This window comes from Microtus pennsylvanicus, chromosome 1 (assembly GCF_037038515.1).
Source record: "Microtus pennsylvanicus isolate mMicPen1 chromosome 1, mMicPen1.hap1, whole genome shotgun sequence".
Classification (NCBI taxonomy): Eukaryota; Metazoa; Chordata; class Mammalia; order Rodentia; family Cricetidae; genus Microtus; species Microtus pennsylvanicus.
This window is the reverse complement of record NC_134579.1, coordinates 124,051,992-124,071,114: the sequence shown is the minus strand read 5'-3', so window position 1 is coordinate 124,071,114 and position 19,123 is coordinate 124,051,992. Positions and strand designations below refer to the sequence as shown.

General features: G+C 50.3%; 1 protein-coding gene across 4 annotated transcripts; it reads left to right on the top strand.

Moving 5' to 3' along the window:
- Positions 1-237: 237 nt before the first annotated feature.
- Positions 238-18,394, top strand: Tchp (trichoplein keratin filament binding). Of its 4 annotated transcripts, XM_075982833.1 has the most exons (14): positions 289-468; positions 600-698; positions 1,038-1,225; positions 1,539-1,749; positions 3,041-3,097; positions 6,039-6,107; positions 8,107-8,280; positions 8,910-9,022; positions 9,158-9,224; positions 10,153-10,325; positions 11,492-11,573; positions 12,921-13,106; positions 16,447-16,590; positions 17,398-18,394. In XM_075982833.1, the coding sequence occupies exons 3-14, from the start codon at positions 1,038-1,040 to the stop codon at positions 17,428-17,430; spliced, it is 1,497 nt and encodes a 498-aa protein (XP_075838948.1). In that variant the 5' UTR covers positions 289-468; positions 600-698; the 3' UTR covers positions 17,431-18,394. The 4 variants fall into 4 exon arrangements, with proteins under 4 accessions (XP_075838938.1, XP_075838921.1, XP_075838930.1 ...); XM_075982823.1 differs by lacking the exon at positions 600-698 and having other exon boundaries at positions 238-357; XM_075982806.1 differs by lacking the exon at positions 600-698 and having other exon boundaries at positions 267-421.
- Positions 18,395-19,123: the final 729 nt, after the last annotated feature.

Sequence of the window (19,123 nt, the reverse complement as noted above, 5' to 3'; positions counted from 1 at the left end):
AGGCAGAGACCCGCAGTGGAGCACTGGGCTGAGCTCCCAAAGTCCAGCTGAAGAGTGGGAGGAGTGAGAATATGAGCAAAGAGGTCAAGACCATGATGGGGACACCCACTGAAACAGTTTACAGACTGGTCTTGGCCGGTCCCTTTTCCCTACTTCAAGGACTAGCAACACTTGCTGTCGATTTCCCTCCCACCACGAGGGGGCGCCAGAATAAAATCCCCCACTACTTCTTTTTCCAGGCGAGCGGCGGTGTCGCACTAACAAGTACTTTGGCCTTCGCGGCGCTCCGTGGTCCGGGCAACCGACCGGGAAACGGCTGGCGTCGCTGCCCCGGGCGCCGCGGGACTCTCGAGTCCGGTGAGCGCGTGCTCGAGTTTAGGCTGGCGACTCTTCGCAAACTCAAGAGAAGCACGAGTCAGAGGTTAGGCTGGGCCGAGGGGCAGGACGAGGCGTCCTCTATCGTCGCAGGTTAGAGGGGTTCGGGGGACCGACCTGACTCGGGTGCCGCGCGGGACCTGTAAAAAGTTGTATGTCAGGTGCTTGGCACATACAGATCCTTACATCATTGTGTCTGGTTATTTTTGTTGCTTTTGAGACAGGTTGGCTTTGAACTCCTGGACTCAAGCTATGGCTTCCTGCGTCGGCCTCCAAAGTACTTGGAACTGCGGGGGCATGCCCCCGAGACCTGCTTGCCCCCTGTAATTTTATGCAGAATGTAAAAATCCTCAGTTGCCACCCCAGCCTTGTCAGGACAATTCTTGTGTCTGTAATGTCCCTGACAATGGCTGGTCCAGGTTTATTTAAATTGATAATTTACAGCCCTAGTGGCGCATCATTAAAACATGCTGGCATGGGCCTCGTTCTAAAGTTTCGGTCATCCAGTTGTTCTAGGGTGGGAATGTGGGTCTTAAAGTTGTTCAAAAGGTGCAGCCAAAGGTCCAGCGCCCCTCATAAAAGAGAGGAGACTGTTCAAGTATTCAAGTGAGGGTTCCTGGGTTTGCAGCTGGCTCAGTTTCTCTCCACTGATGCCCCTTCAGATGGCGCTCCCCACGCTGCCCTCTTATTGGTCCAGCCGGAGACCCCAGGATCAGAATGTAGCTCGCCAGCGAGAGCAGGAGGCCCAACTTCGCCAGCAGTGGGAACAGAACAGCCGTTATTTCAGGACTTCGGATTTCCGCAGCTCCAAACAGGCGCAATGGAGCTCCGAGACCTCCTACCAGCGGAGGCAAGTATCCGTGTGTCCTGCTTGCTGGTTCCTACCGCTAGCTGCTCAGGGGATGTGGCCTCAGGACCTAGGGACTGTGGCTTATGACAGCATGAGTAATCCACGTGGCGATGCTATTCTAGCTGGAAAATGGGGTGTATGGGAGAAAATAGCCAGAGAGATAGCGTGCATTTTGAAAAATAAAATGTATGCAGAGCAGTCGTTTTCTCTGTAGGTGTTTGTGTTTAAATCCACAGCCCTCCCCAGTTTATGTAGAAATGCTTATGAAACTGTGGCCTGAGTGTGGCTGATGAACAGTGGGCTCCTCACCTAGCATGCACGCCTACCAGCGTGAGAAGATGAAGGAGGAGAAGAGGATGAGTCTACAGGCCCGGCGTGAGAGACTCAGGCAGCTTGTGCTAGAGGAGCAGGACCTGCTGGCCGCTGAGCTGGAAGGGCTGAGTTTGAGCATGAGCCTGCGGGAACAGAGAATCCGGGAGCAGCACAGGGATCTGACGTCAGCCCGGGAAGAGCGAAGGAAACTGGTACCTAGCCTTGGCTAGAGTGAGAGTGTCCACGGCGTGAGTGGATGGTTGCATCTATGGGGTTATTCTTGGGAGCCTTGGTCAGATGAGATGACCAGGTGACTCTCAAGGCCATGAGAAAAGCACTCTTTAGAGAGAAAAGGTTTATTTGGACTCATGGTTTCAGAGGGCGTCAAGCCATCATTTTGGGGAAGGCATGGAGTCCATGCCCACTGGCCCTCACATCATGTTGATTCAGGAAGCAGAGGGCATTTTGGAAGGAGGGTTTAGTCTATAACCTTCGAAGACATGTCACCAGCTAGTTCCTCACCCCTTAAAGGTACCCCAGCTTCTCTGAATAGTGCCACATGCTGGGGAGCTATTGTTTTTGCTGTTGGTTTTGTTGTTTTGAACTAGTCCATGCAGTCCTGGTTTGCCTGGAACATTCTTTGTAGACCATCCTGCCCTCAAAGTCACACTTCTTCACGCCAGGATCAAAGGTGAATAACCTACCTGGCTGGGAACAAGCATCTAAAATGTGAAGCCTGGGTAATAGATTCAGCCATTAAAGATTTGTACGAGGTGGGGAGGGTAGCCATGTCTTGTTGGCACTTCAGCATGTAGTTAGGTGTTTCAACAATGATTGTCTCAAAGAATCAACAGTTGTCGAGCCCACAGGCTTGGATATCTTTGCACATCTGGTCTGGTGCTGAAGTCTAGGAGGATTTTTCTCCTTCCTTCCTTCCTTCCTTCCTTCCTTCCTTCCTTCCTTCCTTCCTTCCTTCCTTTCTTGCTTGCCTGATTAATTTATGGTTTTCTGTTTGTAAGAAGTTGAAGTTAATACCAACCATAGTAACCTGAGCTTGCCAGCAAGAGGGCAGACAAAAGGCCAGCACCCCCACTTCAGTGCCTTCAAGGGGAGTGTTTGGTCTGTGGTAGCTCCTTTCTCGGCCTTATAAGTCATTGCGAGTGATTCTTCCTTCCTCTGCTCAGTTCTGTGGTCCCACAGAAGTCTGGGAACATTATTTTATCTCAAGTGGCTATGGTAACTAGTGTCTGTGTGTTTCAACTTGCTATGTATTTGGAGACTCCCAGAAGGGACCAAGTCATACCATCAGATCTTAACTCTTGGTCCATTCTGTTCTGATGTCCTGTCCCCAGACCTGTGCTTATAAGGAAAGCAGACTTAAGTGGCTGATTGTTGACATTGCTGGATGGAGAAGGTCATGGCCTCAGCTGACTTCTTTTGTTTTTGTGTAAGTGCATGGATTTGAACAGCGATGTCAGGTGTCCTTCTGTGTTTTCTCAATAGATTGCTGAACAACTTTTATATGATCACTGGAAAAAGAACAACCCCAGGCTTCGAGAGGTGAGAATGAAGAGCCTTGCGTTGCTTTGCCCGGGTGGGGATAGTGTGCTTTCAGATTTTTTTGTTTATTTTGCTTTGTTTTGTTTGGTTTTGGTTTTTTTTTTTTTATTTTAAAATCATGCGATTGTTGGGAGCAGTGAACTCCCAGATCCTGAATTTTTTTTTAAAATATTTATTTATTTATCATGTATACAATATTCTTTCTGCGTTGTGCCTGAAGGCCAGAAGAGGGCACCAGACCTCATTACAGATGGTTGTGAGCCACCATGTGGTTGCTGGGAATTGAACTCAGGACCTTTGGAAGAGCAGGCAATGCTCTTAACCACTGAGCCATCTCTCCAGCCCCTGGTTTTGGTTTTTTGAGACAGGGTTTCTCTGTATTAGCCCTGGCTGTCATGGATCTCACTCTGTAGACCAGGCTGGCCTCAAACTTACAGAGATCCGCCTCCACCTACCTCTGCCTCCCAAGTGCTGGGATAAAGGTGTGTGCCACTGCGCTGGCTTTTGTTTGGCTTTGAATCTGGATTTGTGCTGGGTTGATACAGAGGAAGAAAGATCACCAGGCAGACGGTCTGGTCGGTCAGCACTGAGCAGTGGCCGTGAACTCTGCTGCACACATTGCCATTGGGATATGATCTTTGACCCCAGAACTCTTCCCAATAGGCTGCAGAAACCTGGGCAGGTGGGCTCAGGCCGTCTCTAAGAGCAGCTTCTGAAGGAGAGGTGTGTACAAGGATGCTGTCTTTAGTTCTGTAGTAAAGAGTGAAGAAAGGGGCTTCTGGGTGGAGGTGGCAGGAAGAACTGGCCTGTGGTGCAAGAACAGAGCCAGGAAGCTGGAAAGGGCCAGATGGGACTGTGGTACCCAACAGTAGGAGTCCTGAAGTGATGAAGCTGGTTAAGTAGATGGGGCCAGACCTTGAGCAGTATTGCCTGAACTCCTTCAGAGGCACTGGACCACTTTAGCAGTGTGCAGGGCCAGAGCTGCATCCTGGGGCACCCCTGCACAGCTGCATCCTGGGGTACTCTTTTTGGCAGCATTGTTGGAGTTAGCTGGGTCTGTGTGCGTGTGTGTGCACGCGCGCTGCTGTTGGGCTCCTAAGGTGGAAGCCCAGACTAGGATGGAGGAGACAGGAGTCTGAGACCTGGGGACAGAGAGAGAATGTCTTGGTTTGGATCACTGAGCAGAGACTGGCTGGAGGATGTTAAGCCTGTTGCTGATAATGTTTATACATTTCAGCAGTGTTTGGTTCTGTCATTTTATGTACCTTCTTATGTCTTGAAATTGCCAGTAGCAATTTCCAGGTGAGATGGGCTCAGCAGGGAAAGGTGTTTGCTGCTAAACCTGGTGACCTGAGTTTCATCCCAGGAACAATAGGATAAAAGGAGAGAACCAACTCCCACAAGTTGTCCTCTGACCTACACACACACATACACACACGCATATCTATATGCACACTAAATAAAAAATGTAAAAAATACTAAAAAATAAGAAAGCTGAGTGGGATGGTTCACTCTTTTTTGTTTTTGTTTTTGTTTTGAGACAGGGTCTTACTACGTAGCCCTGGCTAGCCTGGAACTTCTTATGTAGAGCAAGCTGGCCTCGAACACACAGATCCTCTGCCTCCTAAGTGCTGGGCTTAAAGGCTCTCGCCATCATCCACCAGGCTCTGGTTCACTCCTTTAATCTCAGCACTGAGGAGGAGGCAGAGGCAGGCAGGTCTGTGAGTTCAAGGCCAGCCTAATCTAAGCTACTACTTTGTTAGGGACGTTTTGGTGACCCGAGCTCAGGGCTGGCTCTGTTCCATTGAGCTGTCTCCTGGGCTCCTTTGAAATCGCAGTTCCTGAGAAATGCGTCCTGCTCACCCGGGGCTCTGGTTGTAAACTGGGCTTAGAAGCAGCTGGTTCTTTGGTTTCCTACCCACTGAGTGTGCAGATTGGTTTTGTTGTTGATGATTTTATGGATTACTGTGTGTGTGAGGGGCACAAGTGTGCCCTGGTGCCTGTGTGGAGGTCATTTCTCTCCTTCCACCTCACTGAGGCAGCGTTTGTCTTCTTTCTGCCACTCAGCCGAGCACTCCGAGCTTGAGGCAGTTCTCTCGCTTCCACCTCCCTCTTTCCACAGAGATGTGAGGAGCACACACACACACACACACACACACACACACACACACACACACGTGCCCTCTTACCACAGAGATGTGAGGAGCACACACACACACACATACACACACACACACACACACACGTGCCCTCTTACCACAGAGATGTGAGGAGCACACACACACACACACACACACACACACACACACACACACACACGTGCCCTCTTACCACAGAGATGTGAGGAGCACACACACACACACACATACACACACACACACGTGCCCTCTTACCACAGAGATGTGAGGAGCACACACACACACACACATACACACACACACGTGCCCTCTTACCACAGAGATGTGAGGAACACACACACACACACATACACACACACACACACACACACACGTGCCCTCTTACCACAGAGATGTGAGGAGCACACACACACACACATACACACACACACACACACACACGTGCCCTCTTACCACAGAGATGTGAGGAGCACACACACACACACACACACACACACACACATACACACACACACGTGCCCTCTTACCACAGAGATGTGAGGAGCACACACACACATACACACACACACACACACACACACGTGCCCCCTCATCCTGCGTTTCACATAGTCAGGTTTGCAGGGTTCTTTTACACCTTGAGTGTCTCACTGGCCCTCACTCAGACTGTTCTCCTTGGGGTCGCCTTTCACTTGAAGCTCACAGAGTCACGGTCAGGTTCCAGCAGACGGCACAGACAGCCACAAGTCACCTCAGTCTCACACAAGCCCACAGGGAAATTAATATTTTCTCTTTCTCATCCTTAGGTTGAGTTGGACCTTCACAAGAAGCACGTGATAAATTCTTGGGCAACACAGAAAGAAGAAAAAAAACAGGTGTGTGATGTGTGACCCTTCCGTGCTGTGCTTTGGCTCCCTCCCGACCTCTCACTGGGTCTTGTTTCTATGCTTTTGTCCCTGCGCCTGCCCCAATGCATATGCAGCCTGAATATTTGCTTTGTGTGTGCCCACATGCATATTCATGGATGTGTCTGTGTGTACAGGTGTGTGCATGCCTGTGTAGGTGAGTATGCAGGTATGTATGTGCCTGTGTGGGTGTGTATGCAGGTGTGTGCATGCATGTGTGGGTGTGTATGCAGGTGTGTGCATGCCTGTGTAGGTGAGTATGCAGGTGTGTGCGTGCATGTGTGGGTGTGTGTGTATGCAGGTGTGTGTATGTGCATGTGTGGGTGAATATGCAGGTGTGTGCATGCATGTGTGGGTGTGTATGTAGGTATATGCATGCACGTGTAGGTGTGTATGCAGGTGTGTACATGCATGTGTGGGTGAGTATGCAGGTGTGTACATGTGTGGGTGTGTATGCAGGTGTGTGCATGTGTGGGTGAGTATGCAGGTGTGTGCATGTACATGTGTGGGTGTGTATGCAGGTGTGTGCATGCCTGTGTAGGTGTGTATGCAGGTGTGTGCATGCATGTGTGGGTGTGTATGCAGGTGTGTGCATGCATGTGTGGGTGTGTATGCAGGTGTGTGCATGCATGTGTGGGTGCGTATGAAGGTGTGTGCATGCATGTGTGGGTGCGTATGCAGGTGTGTGTATGTGCATGTGTGGGTGAGTATGCAGGTGTGTGCATGTGTGGTTGTGTATGCAGGTGTGTGCATGCATGTGTGGGTGTGTTTGCAGGTGTGTGTATGTGCATGTGTGGCTGTGTATGCAGGTGTGTGCATGCATGTGTGGGTGAGTATGCAGGTGTGTGCATGTGTGGGTGTGTACAGGTGTGTACATGCATGTGTGGGTGAGTATGCAGGTGTGTGCATGCCTGTGTAGATGTGTATGCAGGTATATGCATGCATGTGTGGCTGTGTATGCAGGTGTGTGAATATGCATCTGTGGCTGTGTATGCAGGTGTGTGCCTGCACACATGTGTGTGTGTGTGTGCAGGTTTGTGCATGTGGCAGTCAGTGGAGAACCTCAGGTGATGGTCCCCAGGAGCCAGCCACCTTTTTTGAGATAAGGTCTCTCAGTGTTCTGTAGCTTTCCCAGTGGACTACCGAGGACCTACAAGGACTCACCAGTTTCCACTTCCCTGGGACTGAGACTATAAGCATGTGCCACTTTGACCAGCTTTTCGTTTTTTGTTCATTTGTTTTTTTGAGATAAGGTTTCTCTGTAGTTTCGGAGCCTGTCCTGGAACTCGCTCTGTAGACCAGACTGGCCTCGAACTCACAGAGATCCACCTGCCTCTGCCTCCCAAATGCTGGGATTAAAGGCATGTGCCACCACCACCCGGCTTTGACCAACTTCCTTTAATTAAAATCTTTTGAAAAGTTATTCTTCAGTGTATGGGCATTTTGCCTGCTTTGTTTGGTGCCTGTGGAGGCCAGAATAGGGTGCTGGATCCTCTGGAACTGGAGTTACAGGCTGCATGAGCTTCCATGTAGGTTCTGGGAATTGAAGCCATCTCTCCAGCGCCAAGATTCTAATTCTTACTTACTTTTTCTTTTTTTATAATGTGTTTGAGTGTGTACCACATGTGTAATGGTATCTGAGAGGCCAGGCGAGGACATCAGATCATCGGGAGGTGGAGCTCCTGGTAACTGTGGGAGCCTGATGTGGGTGCTGGGAACTGAACTCTGTTCATCCTCTGGAAGAGCAGAGGAGCCCTTAACTGCGGAGCCATCTCTCTGGCCACAGCATCATATACCCACATCCCAGGCAAGCAACCCTGGCTTATTGCAGCTCCTCTGGGGGTGAGTCCACAGCATGTGTGGATCAGTGGGGTTCCAGACTGAGCTTACCTAGGTCCTACAGCAGTTGGAGGGCAGCTGGGAGCTGAGTCTCTGCTGGCTGCATGTTGATAGTGTTGCCCTCTGGTAGCAAGAAGCTGCTGAGGAGCAGGAGATGAAGCGGTTTGAAAATGAGTATGAAGCAGCTCGCAGGGAAGCCATGGAACGGATGAAAGCAGAGGAGGAGAGGAGGCAGCTGGAGGGGAAGCTGCAGGCTGAAGCATTGCGTCAGCAGATGGAGGAGCTGAAGCAGAAGGAGATGGAGGTGAGGGGAGCCGCCCAGGCCCGAGTGGGATGGGCACGTTTAAAAGCTGTTCTGAGATGGCAGCAGGGGTGGGGTTCTGTGCACGGTCCCCACTCTCCTCTCGTGTGCGCTCCTTCGCGGCTCTGCTGTGACCCTCCATGGCGCGCCCAGACATTGGGACATTAACAGCCTAGAGGCACACCTGTCCACTGGATCGGGGTTTTCCAGTGGCGCATGCTCTAGCACACTGTTTCCTGGTAGCAGGTCTGGGTCTCAGGATGGGAGCCATCAGGGATTCTGGTCCAGGAGGCTGTCTTTGACAACACTGGTTTCCTGAGTCTGCTGTTCAGACAGTGGGAGGCCTCACCTCTTTGGTCTCTGTTTCCCTTTCCTTAGCCCCGGTGTTTTAGTAACTAGAGATTGCCCATCACTAATTCTAGATCCTAGAGACAGGGCCTGAGCAAGGCTGCTGTGTCCGCTGAGGAAACAGAAGTTAGAGTAAGTGTGAACCAGTATACAGAGTCTCTCGGACTGGGCCAGGCTTGTAGGGTAGTTTAGTTAAGGTAGGACTCGAAATTCCACAGAGGGGACCAGAGGTGGTGATGACCCGTGATAACCCATCTTCCTTGGGTTTACTATTGTAACCACAGGCAACCAAGCTGAAGAAGGAGCAAGAGAACCTGCTGAGGCAACACTGGGAGCTGCAGAGGCTGGAGGAAGACAGAAGGCAGATGGCGGCCCTTCGGTGCAAGGCTGAGCTGGGGTGTGTGGAAAGCCTGGGCTCTTCCCGGAGGGTGGGCCTCTTGCCTTCTCAGACTTCCACACAGTCTCCCCAGAACCAGAGGGGGTGTGGCCTGGTGGTCATGCAGGACTGAAGCTGCTTGATTCCCACCTCTAGGCGCTTCTTGAGACATCAGTACAACGCACAGCTCCATAGGCGGACCCAGCAGATCCAGGAGGAGCTGGTGAGTGAACCGACACCCTGGCAGCCTTCATCCTTTGGAAACTGTTTCACTGCTCAGGACCTGAGCGCATCCTCGGGAGAATTAAAGCACAGATGGGCCATCTCACTGGCCTGGTCCTTAGGTGTTCTTAGAGGGAGAACCGCTGGAGGCAATGCAGATGCTAATTGGCTTAACCAGCAGTCATTTCACAGTGTGGGCACATGGAACAAAGTGCCTGATTCTGGCTCAGTGAGGCGCCGAGCGAGGGTCTTGCCCATCTCCAGAGCTGGCTGTTCTGTTCGTTCACACCCATAGAGAGGTGGTTCCTCCGGTGTTCAAGTCTCAGTGTCCTTTCAGCTGCGTTGCTTAGCACAGTTGTTTTAGCGAACACTGGTTAGGCTTCTTATTGGTAGCTGATCCTGTCATGTACTTGAATGAGCTTGTGGGGGAGCACACTCAGATCTCCTGGCTGTCTGCCTCCTCTGGTCAGACCGTTAGCTCTGGTGCCACTATTCTGCCCCCACCCCTGATTCCCCTCCCCTTTTTATTCTAGTGTTGAGTTATGTAGACTTCCTGCCAGTTTGGTTTCTGGTTTTCCCATTTTCAGTAGAGCTGCCGTTAGCAGTTGTGCATGTATTTGTGTCCATGCACTGCTGTACCCTCTTCAAAAAACTGAGGCCAAAGGGCGTTCTAAAATGTGTTCTGCATGTCCAGGGGCGTGTGCCTGTGGTGGCACAGGTGGTAGGCGTCACCTTAGTGGGAAGCTTCTGGGCCAGTGCAGTTCCTGAAGCCGACCTCGTGGTTACCAGAAGCAATCCAGCCCCTTCCTTTCTGTCCTGAGAGTGCATCAAGCCCTGCATGGCTGCATCTGTGGGACATTCAGAAGGGGCTGAGCACAGCACAGAACTCACTTGGCCCCACCATCTGTGGGTCACACCCCTTCCTCCAGGAGGCAGATGGGCGGATCCTGCAGGCACTCCTGGAGAAGGAAGACGAGCTGCAGCGTGTCCAACTGGCCCGGCGGGAACAGGCCCTGGCCGATGCAGCCTGGATGAAGCAGGTCATCGAGGAGCAACTGCGGCTGGAGAAAGCTCGGGAGGCAGAGCTGCAGCTACTGCTGAGGTGAGGGGAAGCTGCTGGCCTCTACTGTCCTCTGTGAGATGCCCTCAGGTCACTGGGTGACCACTTGTGTTCTCACACATCTCCCCGTGTAGCTCTGTCATCCCCAGGGAACATGTCTTTGCTAGTAGATGATGTTATTCAGGGTGGAAGCCACTATGGCTCAGAGTAGTGAGGTGCTTATCTAAAGTCTCAAAACCACTTGAGGAGATTGATTCTGCATAGACGTGTTTATGCTTCGAAGGTCTGTAACATCAGCCTGGATCCTAATGAAGACAGCCCCACCATGTTACCTTGGCTGCTCTCTATGGGACGCAGGACTGGGACTCTGGCCTATGTGCCTAGCTTTGGGACCTAAAAGTCTACCTCACAGAAGGAAATAGCCAAATAACAGGCGATATGCATGGATATCTGTTACAGGGGTTTCTATCCTTCCCGGTTTCCGCAGTCATTAAGTCCCAGAGAAATCACACAGAGGTCTACATTAGTTATAAACCCATCAGCTCAGGCTTCTTATTAACTCTTACAACTTATATTAGCCCATTATTCTTGTCTATGCTAGCCACGTGGCTCGGTACCTTATTCAGTGAGGCAGTCACATCTTGCTTCTTCTGTGGCTGGGTTGGGACTGCAGATGAATGGGCTTTCTTCTTCCTGGAATTCTCCTGATCTCATTGCCCGCCTCTACTTCCTGTCTGGTTGACCCGCCTATACTTCCTGCCTGGCCACTAGCCAATCAGCATTTATTTAAAATATAATGACAGAATACAGACCATTGTCCCACACCAGATATCCAGATAGTATTATTGGCCCTGACATTCAGCCAAGTGGTGGGTACACAGCCCTTGGAGACCCCAGGAGGTTGCTAGCTGCTGCCAGGTGCCCCAGTAGCCATTCTCGGAGGGTGGTGTTTGGGCTTGGGCACAGGGAGTGTCTTCCCCCTCCTGTCTCTGGTCCTATGGTTTTATTTAGCTCAGTGCTAAATGGCTGTGGTACTTTTTTTTAATTTAAGGAGATGAAGTATTAAATATGACCTAAAAAACTACCACGGAAGTATTGTTCTTGGTGTGGGTGTGTTTGCCTGCAGCTGAGCAGTGGTGTGAGCTGTCATCCGTTCCTGCCTTTGTTGGTGGTGTAGAACTTCTGTTGTCCCTTCTGTGTCTGTCTAGGGAGGAGGCCAAGGAGATGTGGGAAAAGAGAGAAGCAGAGTGGGCTCGCGAGCAAAGTGCACGGGACAGACTGATGAATGAGGTAATTCCGCCTGAGGGACTTGGACAGCTATTGGTCCCCACTGACCAACTCTGCTCTGGTCATCTTAAGTAGCATCTAAGTCTCTGTGTAGGCAATGCTCAGACGTAGAGCAAGAACAAGTGGGCTATCCTTAGAGCCCTCTTCTGTCTCCTGTGGCTCGCACATGGCTTCTTAACTCCATGGGTCGTTCCCACAATGCAGTTTGAGTTCATGCATTTTCACCAGCACACCTCTCAGCATACATCAGCCAACACTGCGCAGCTGTAGCTGCAGCCCTTCCTCCCTCCTTGGGTGGATATTCTCTGAGGCACTTGCAGGGCACCTTCATGCAGGAGTCCATGTTCCCTGGGGCCAGCAAGCAGCAGTGTGCGAGGCGCGCAGGGAACCTGACTGGGAGCCTTTGTCGGCCCTGCCCTGACGCTGCTGAAGTGGGCTGGAACTCTGAGTTTCATGTGCTCGGTGTGTCGCGTGTACCCTGTGGCTCCCCGTCTTCCTCACTGCAGTTTTCCCTGGTTGTGGCCACAGTATGTGGCCCCCCCCCTTGAACAGTGCAGGTGTCAGGTGTGTTTTGTGGCTTCTTGGTTCCTGGGCCGGCGCTGCTACATCCCACTACTCTGGGGCAAGGTCCAGGTTCCAAACAGTAGCAGGCGTTTGCTACTTGTAGCCTCAGAGGATGGCATGGCTGCACCCGTCAGCTGGGCTTGCCACTGGTGGCCGGAGGCTCATGTACCTGTGGAGAGGGCCCCCAGTGTCCCCCTTCACACTGTTGTGCCCTGCACCGGGTTGCTGTCTTGGCTAGGGTTTCTATTGCTATGGTAAAAATGCATGACTTAAACCAGTTTGGACAAAAAAGGGTTATTGAGGTTTAAACCTCTTGGGTCACAGTGCATCACGGAGGGCAGTCAGAGAGGATCCTGGGGCAGGAGCTGATGCGGAGGCCATGGAAGGTGCTGCTTACTGGCTTGCTCCTCCTGACTGGCTTAGCTTGCTGTCCTGTACAGTTTAGGACCATCTGCCCAGGGGTCGCACCACCCACAGTGGTGCTTCATATTCTTAAACCAGAAAATGCCCTGCTGACTGGCCTGTAGGCCAACCTTGTGGCGGCATTTTCTCGACTGATACTTCTCTTCCCAGATGACTCTAGCTTTTGGAGAGTTGGAAACAAACAAAAGTAACCAGGATAGTTGGGATGTCTGGGAAAGAGCAGGGACCCACACCGGGCCTGTGGCTCAGGTCTGCTGCCTGTGTATAAAGACGAGGCTGGATTGGTACAGATGCGGCTGCAGCCATTGTGAAGCTTGGACCCGTCTTCACCTGAAATGCAAACCTTCGTTTCCCCTTGGCCAGGTTCTGATGGGGAGGCAGCAGCAGATACAAGAAAAGATGGAGCAGAACCGGCGGGCACAAGAAGAGACCCTAAAACACAGGGAAAAACTCATCCAGAGTCTGGAGGAGGCAAGGCAGTCGGCTCAGCGTGCAAAGGAGGAGAGGGAAGAGCTGAAGTCAGCCAGGAAGCAAGAGCTGGAAGCCCAGGTGGGTGCTGAGGGTGAGGGCAGTCTCCGCAGGTCAGGACACGGGAGGTAGGGGGGGAGCGGGGGCGGGCAGCAGGCCCCATGATGTAGTAGTAGGAGCGGCGGGGCTGCGTCCCCGGCACCCAGCCACCCACATGGCTAACTCTAGCTTATGCCCCGAAATAATTACACCGAAACTGTATTCTTTTAAACACCGCTTGGCCCATTTCTATCTAGCCTCTTCTAGGCTAGCTCTCGCACCTGGACTAGCCCATTTCTAATAATCTGCTGTAGCCCACGAGCTGGCTTACCAGGAATGATCTTAACCTGCATCTGCCTGGAGTGGGAAAATCATGGCGACTCACTGACTCAGCTTCTTTCTCCCAGCCTTCCGTTCTGTTTACTCCACCCACCTAAGGGTGGGCCTATCAAATGGGCCTAGCAGTTTCTTTATTGCTTAACCAATGAAATCAACAGATTGATAGATGACACTCCCACATCACTTCCCCTTTTTCTGTTTAAACAAAAAAAAAAAAGGCTTTAACTTTAACATAGCAAAATTACATATAACGAAACAGTTATCAAGTAAAAGTTACAATAATCTTTATCATAACTAAGGAAAACTATAACTATAACTAACTATTCTTAACTCCATCAAAGACTCCAGAAAGATACAATACTACCTAAGCAAACAAGAAAAAAGCAACTTTTAAAACTCTAGAAATGACAGAGACATCTCGCTGCCTGGACAGTCACCCAAAGTTCCTCTGTACCGCTGGGGCATCCATCTTCAGCCTTAGGCAAGTTCAGCAGTCCTCTCTCTGCGGGTTCTCTTTGTCCAGTTTATGCAATAGTCCAGGCAAGAACAGTTTCTTGCCCAAATGGCTATCAAACTTCATAAGGAGCCTCTTCAATGCCCATCTTCCTCTTGAAGTAGGTTGGTGCTGCCAGGAGCAGAGTGTCTCATTGTCATGAAAAGTCCTAAGTTATTAAAACATTTAAAATGCCATATTCTGCAGTCTTTGAAAGATATGAAGAATGCCTATTTAACTGAAATATATCTCTATATATCTAGAAAATCTAAGTAACATGACTACAAACTTGACTATTATTTGTGATTATCCATCAACAACCTATATTTCCTAATTATACATTACATTTTAAAAATGAACTACACAATCACAACACCTTATTCAAGATCAGAAATACATATACATATAACAAAATTGACCTTAAAATCCACATCAATGCAAATTACTCATACCTATATTATTTCCCCCTTTAAATGTAAAAGAACATTTATAAACAATATTTTGGGAACATGGGCGCAGTTTTTTCTCTCCAAACTGCTTCCTGCTGAATGGGGGCACTGTTAATCAAATCGTTTAGGGTGTAACCTGTGTGTCAGTTTCATCTCAGTTGGCAGTTGAGTGAAGTAATTTTCTGAAGATGTTCACAGCAACTTTTCGGGAGGTCGTGGTCTGTCATACCAAATTGGGATAGATGCAATCCACAGGGTCTGGTCCTCTGTGAAAACAAAAGGAGACCCTTTCCAAAGCATCATATCCTTAGACCCAAATTCCGAAGTCAAGATACCTTTAGAACATATGTGTAGGTTCAGCTTAGCAGCCCATATAATGAAATGTCTCTCTGTACTTAGCTCCTTCACGGTTAAAAATTTTAAAGAAAACACAATGTATATAATCCAGACTCTCTGTGAATTTTCCATTTTTACATGGCTTATTTTTCTTTATTTCTTTTAATCTCTTAACTATCTGTACTCTGTCTCTTTAAAGACTTTATCCTTTTTTTTTTAAACCATTAACTTTATTCTCTATTTTTTTTTCTTTCTCTCAAGCCTACCTACATTCATCCAACAGTGTGGTCTTTTATGTCTGAATCTGTTTTATTGTGAATCTGTAACATTTTTTATTATCCAGGAGCATTTCTTAAAATGTTAAGCAGTTCTTAAAAACTTAAGTTGTACCATGTACAGGTAATACGGTACCGCCTGTGTCCTGCCCAATTGAAACCTTAACTGCGCTGTTATCATAGTAATTACGGTAGTTCCTGCCTGAGACCAGCACAGTTCATCATGGCGGAGCCGAGCAGCTCCTGCCTCAGAGCCATTTGGTGCCCCTAAGCCACACACAGTTCCAGGCACACAGCAGTCCACATTGCCATCAAGCAAGCCGTAGAGCTGTACTCCAAATGCTCCATTCAAAAGCTCTGTCTCCCACAGGGGCCAGACAGAGATCGCAATGGCGGCACAGCCCAGAAAGCCGGCATTTTAAAACAGCCAGTTTTTTCCTGCTGCTGAGTCAGGACAATTTCTTTGCGGCTCGCAACCCACAAACAGCAAAAAGCTGTCTTAAATTCTCTCTCTCTCCTTTTTAAGCCCTCTCAGGTTTTACGTGGAGTTCATTAGCAAGTTGGGTGCCACCTGTTGTAGTAAGGAGCGGCGGGGCTGCTTCCCGCCACCCGGCTAGCTTTATACCCGAAATAATTACACCGAAACTGTATTCTTTTAAACACCGCTTGGCCCATTTCTATCTAGCCTCTTCTAGGCTAGCTCTCGCACCTGGACTAGCCCATTTCTAATAATCTGCTGTAGCCCACGAGCTGGCTTACCAGGAATGATCTTAACCTGCATCTGCCTGGAGTGGGAAAATCATGGCGACTCACTGACTCAGCTTCTTTCTCCCAGCCTTCCGTTCTGTTTACTCCACCCACCTAAGGGTGGGCCTATCAAATGGGCCTAGCAGTTTCTTTATTGCTTAACCAATGAAATCAACAGATTGATAGATGACACTCCCACATCACCATGAGGTTCTCAGGACACTGTAGGACAGAGCTTGAAGTTCCGTGACTCAGTTCTTTGCTCACTCACATCCAAATCCCTTTTGGTGTCTATAGCAGCCCTGGCATTTTAAAAGACTTATGTGTTTGAATGTGGGTTTGTGTACTGTGTGATTGCCCAAGGAGGCCAGTAGAAGGCACTGGATCTCTTGAAGCTAAAGTCACAGGCAGGTGAGAGCCACTCACCTGAGCTTGCTAGGAAGTGAACTCGGCTCATCTGTAAGGACAGTCTGTTCTAACTGCTGAGCCGTGTCTCTGTGGCACAGGCTCTATTCTGGTTCCCTAGTCTCTGTGGGGACCATACTGATGTCACGGTTACTTTTTCCTACCCCGTTGCTTTCCAAACACACGGCTGCATACAGAGTTTTCCCAAGGTCCACAGCACTGGCTCCATGGCCTCAGGTGCCCATCCTGACTGCTGGCACTTGCCATCTGCCTCCTTGCTCAGAGGCAGGGCTCTGCCCGGTGGGCCTTGTCTATAGTGACTCTGTTCTTGGTGTCAGGTCGCAGAGCACCAGCTCCAGGCTTGGGAAGCAGCACAGCAGGCGGAGGAGGAAAAGGAGGAGGTCAGGAGGGCGGAACAGCTCTCCGATGCTCTGCTACAACAGGAGGCCAAGACCATGGCTGAGGAGGGCTACCGGCCCAAGGTAGGCGCCCGCCAGGTGACTGGCCACCACAGCCCCATCCTGGGCTCTCCTGTCCCTCCCTGTGTCTGTCTTCCCACTGCTTATAGACTCAGTACAAAGGCCATTCCTTGACTGGGCCTCAAATGGTCCGAGTGGTTTTGCTCTGGTTCCTGCTGCTTCCTCCTTTGCAAAGACAGAGGGCCTGATCGCTGGTCTTGTACCTGTCCACCCTGTTGGACAAAGTATGATCTAAAAGAATGATGGCCATAGCTGATGAGAGGTGACAACAGGACCAGGTCCCAGTTGCCCAGTGAAGCCAGGAAACTGAGACACCAACTTAGCTGCCTCCCCTTTCCCTCTGCGTCCTCTCTTTCTATGCATTTTATGTGTTGTTCCCGAGTGACTTGTGTGAGCTCTGCGCAGGGCACCTCGGAGGCAGCCGTGCCTGTTGTGAGGGACCTGCTGACCAGGCTCTCTGGAGCCGATGGAGGGACTTGGCCACCTGGCCTCTGGCGTTCTGAGGGGTGTGCGCTGCAGAGGAAGAGGGCTGACTGCTTCCCTGCCAGAGAGGGAGTGGCTGGGGTGGAGTAAGACTCGTGTTTGCTGTAGGACTTGAGTTCCTCCAGCAGAGGGCTCCGAGCACAGGGAGGAGCATTTCCAGCTGCCAGGGCCAGGGCTTCACAGGGCAGGAGTGCCTCACTTGTGGCTCAGAGTCAGGGCTTTCTCAGCTGGAAGTGAAAGCTCAGTCATGTGCTCGTAATAGAGCAAGAGGTCAGTTCCCAGAGTTGCAGACTGTTGATCTAATAAATTGTATGCTTTCTTTTTCAGCCTTATGGACACCCCAAAATTGCCTGGGACTGACGTTAAGCACACGGAAGCATGCCAACTTGATAGAAAGCTCCAGACATTTGTACAGTGCTTGTTCTGGCCAGGGCTCAGGGTGCTGCTAGGTAGTTTGGCCAGGCCTGTTCAGCACATCGTGGTCCAGCTAGACGTCAAGATGCCTTAGCTGTGCAGTACCCGCAAGTACCCTCCCTGCTCTCCTCACCCAGACAGGTCTTACAGACTCATGTTTACAGCGCTGTCCAGAGGTTGGATAGTGCTTTTTAAATAGATTTTAGAGCTACTAAGAACAAGTGGTATTCCCAGGACGGGATGTGTAGGTTCCCCTTGTCACGCCTGCACATGTCAGCACTAGGGAGGACCAGCCAGAGAGAGGAGGGAGCCTGTCAGGCTTTAAAGTTGCCATTTAATAGGTTGTTCTGTTGAAGGGAGACTTGGAGGTCTGGGTGCAGTTATTTCAGTTATTAGTTGCAGAGCCCCAAAGGATCATGTGTGTTTGTAGAGCCTGGCAGCCTGGGCGTCAGGAAAAAACGGCGACAAAGAAGCTCCTTGTTCTGGAAGTGCTGTGAGAATTCCCGTGGGGCTGGGGTGTGGAAGGCTTCCCTGGCAGCCTATGGTCCTCAGTCCAGCCCCAGTTCCAGCAGAAAGAAACGAACCCCACAGAGCATTAGAACACATGCCACCCCGAAAAGAGTCCTCAAGGTCACCTGGTGGGCGAGCCTGGTAAAGGCAGGGGCGACACTATGTCCTCCAGAGTCTGGGGAAGGCCTGTGTGTAGCCCTGTGGGAATTATGTGCCCAGAGGAGCCTGTGACCCTGGAGAACCACAGATCAGCCCATCCTCTGCTGCAGTTCCCAACTCACTTCTGCAGACAAGCTGTGATCTTGGTAGCATCGGTGGTATCTTTATGACTTGTACTTTTCCATGCCCTTCCTCTGGGATTCAGTTTTTATTATTGTATTAAAGATTCCATACCTCAGTACACTCTAGCTGATTATAGGGCATTGTCTGTGGTTATAGAAACAGCCCAGGTCCGAGGGCTACGTGGCTTTCCTCCCTCCCACTGTGCAACCCTGTCCTGTCTCCTCATTTCTCACTGTGGTTCTCGGATGTGGCCCCTGAGCAACATTTTCATTAGGCACTTGTGAGTTACCTACCTTTCCAAATGCTCACTAATTGTGAACTAAAGCACAGGCTGTCACCGCTGTAGGAGGGTGCTCAGGAGGCCAGTGCAGACAGCCACTCTAGGAGGGTGCTCAGGAGGCCAGTGCAGACAGCCGCATCACGGGTCTTCCCCTGGTCACATTTCATAGGTTCCATTCACTTTTCTTGTGAAAGTGATATTCTCGTCTCGCCCTTTATTTTTTTGTTTTTGAGACATCGTTTTTCTGTGTAGCCTTGGCTGTCCTGGAACTTAACTTTATATAGACCAGGCTGGCCTTGAACTCACAGAGATCTGAGTGCCTCTGCTTCTGAAGTCATGGGATTACAGGAGTGTGCCACTATGCCTGGCTTTTCCCTCATATTTCTATGGGAACCACAGAACATCACTAATGGTTGTCTACTGCTCCAGGCTAGACCCCAAGTGGCCAGACACTGCACACGGGTGATTGAAGGTTTATCGGACAAACATTGTTTTTACTAGCATTAAAATGATGTCCCACTAGTTCTCTATGTTGTTGTATGATCATTTGTTTGTGCACGCATGCGT

What these genes read in the sequence shown, in the direction of transcription:
- Tchp (XM_075982823.1), top strand. Translation starts at nt 1,038, where the DNA reads ATGGCGCTCCCCACGCTGCCCTCTTATTGGTCCAGCCGGAGACCCCAG. An exon ending in AGAAAGAAGAAAAAAAACAG is followed by an intron (nt 6,108 to 8,106) that starts GTGTGTGATGTG and finishes GCCCTCTGGTAG; the next exon opens with CAAGAAGCTGCTGAGGAGCA. An exon ending in GGGACAGACTGATGAATGAG is followed by an intron (nt 11,574 to 12,920) that starts GTAATTCCGCCT and finishes CCCCTTGGCCAG; the next exon opens with GTTCTGATGGGGAGGCAGCA.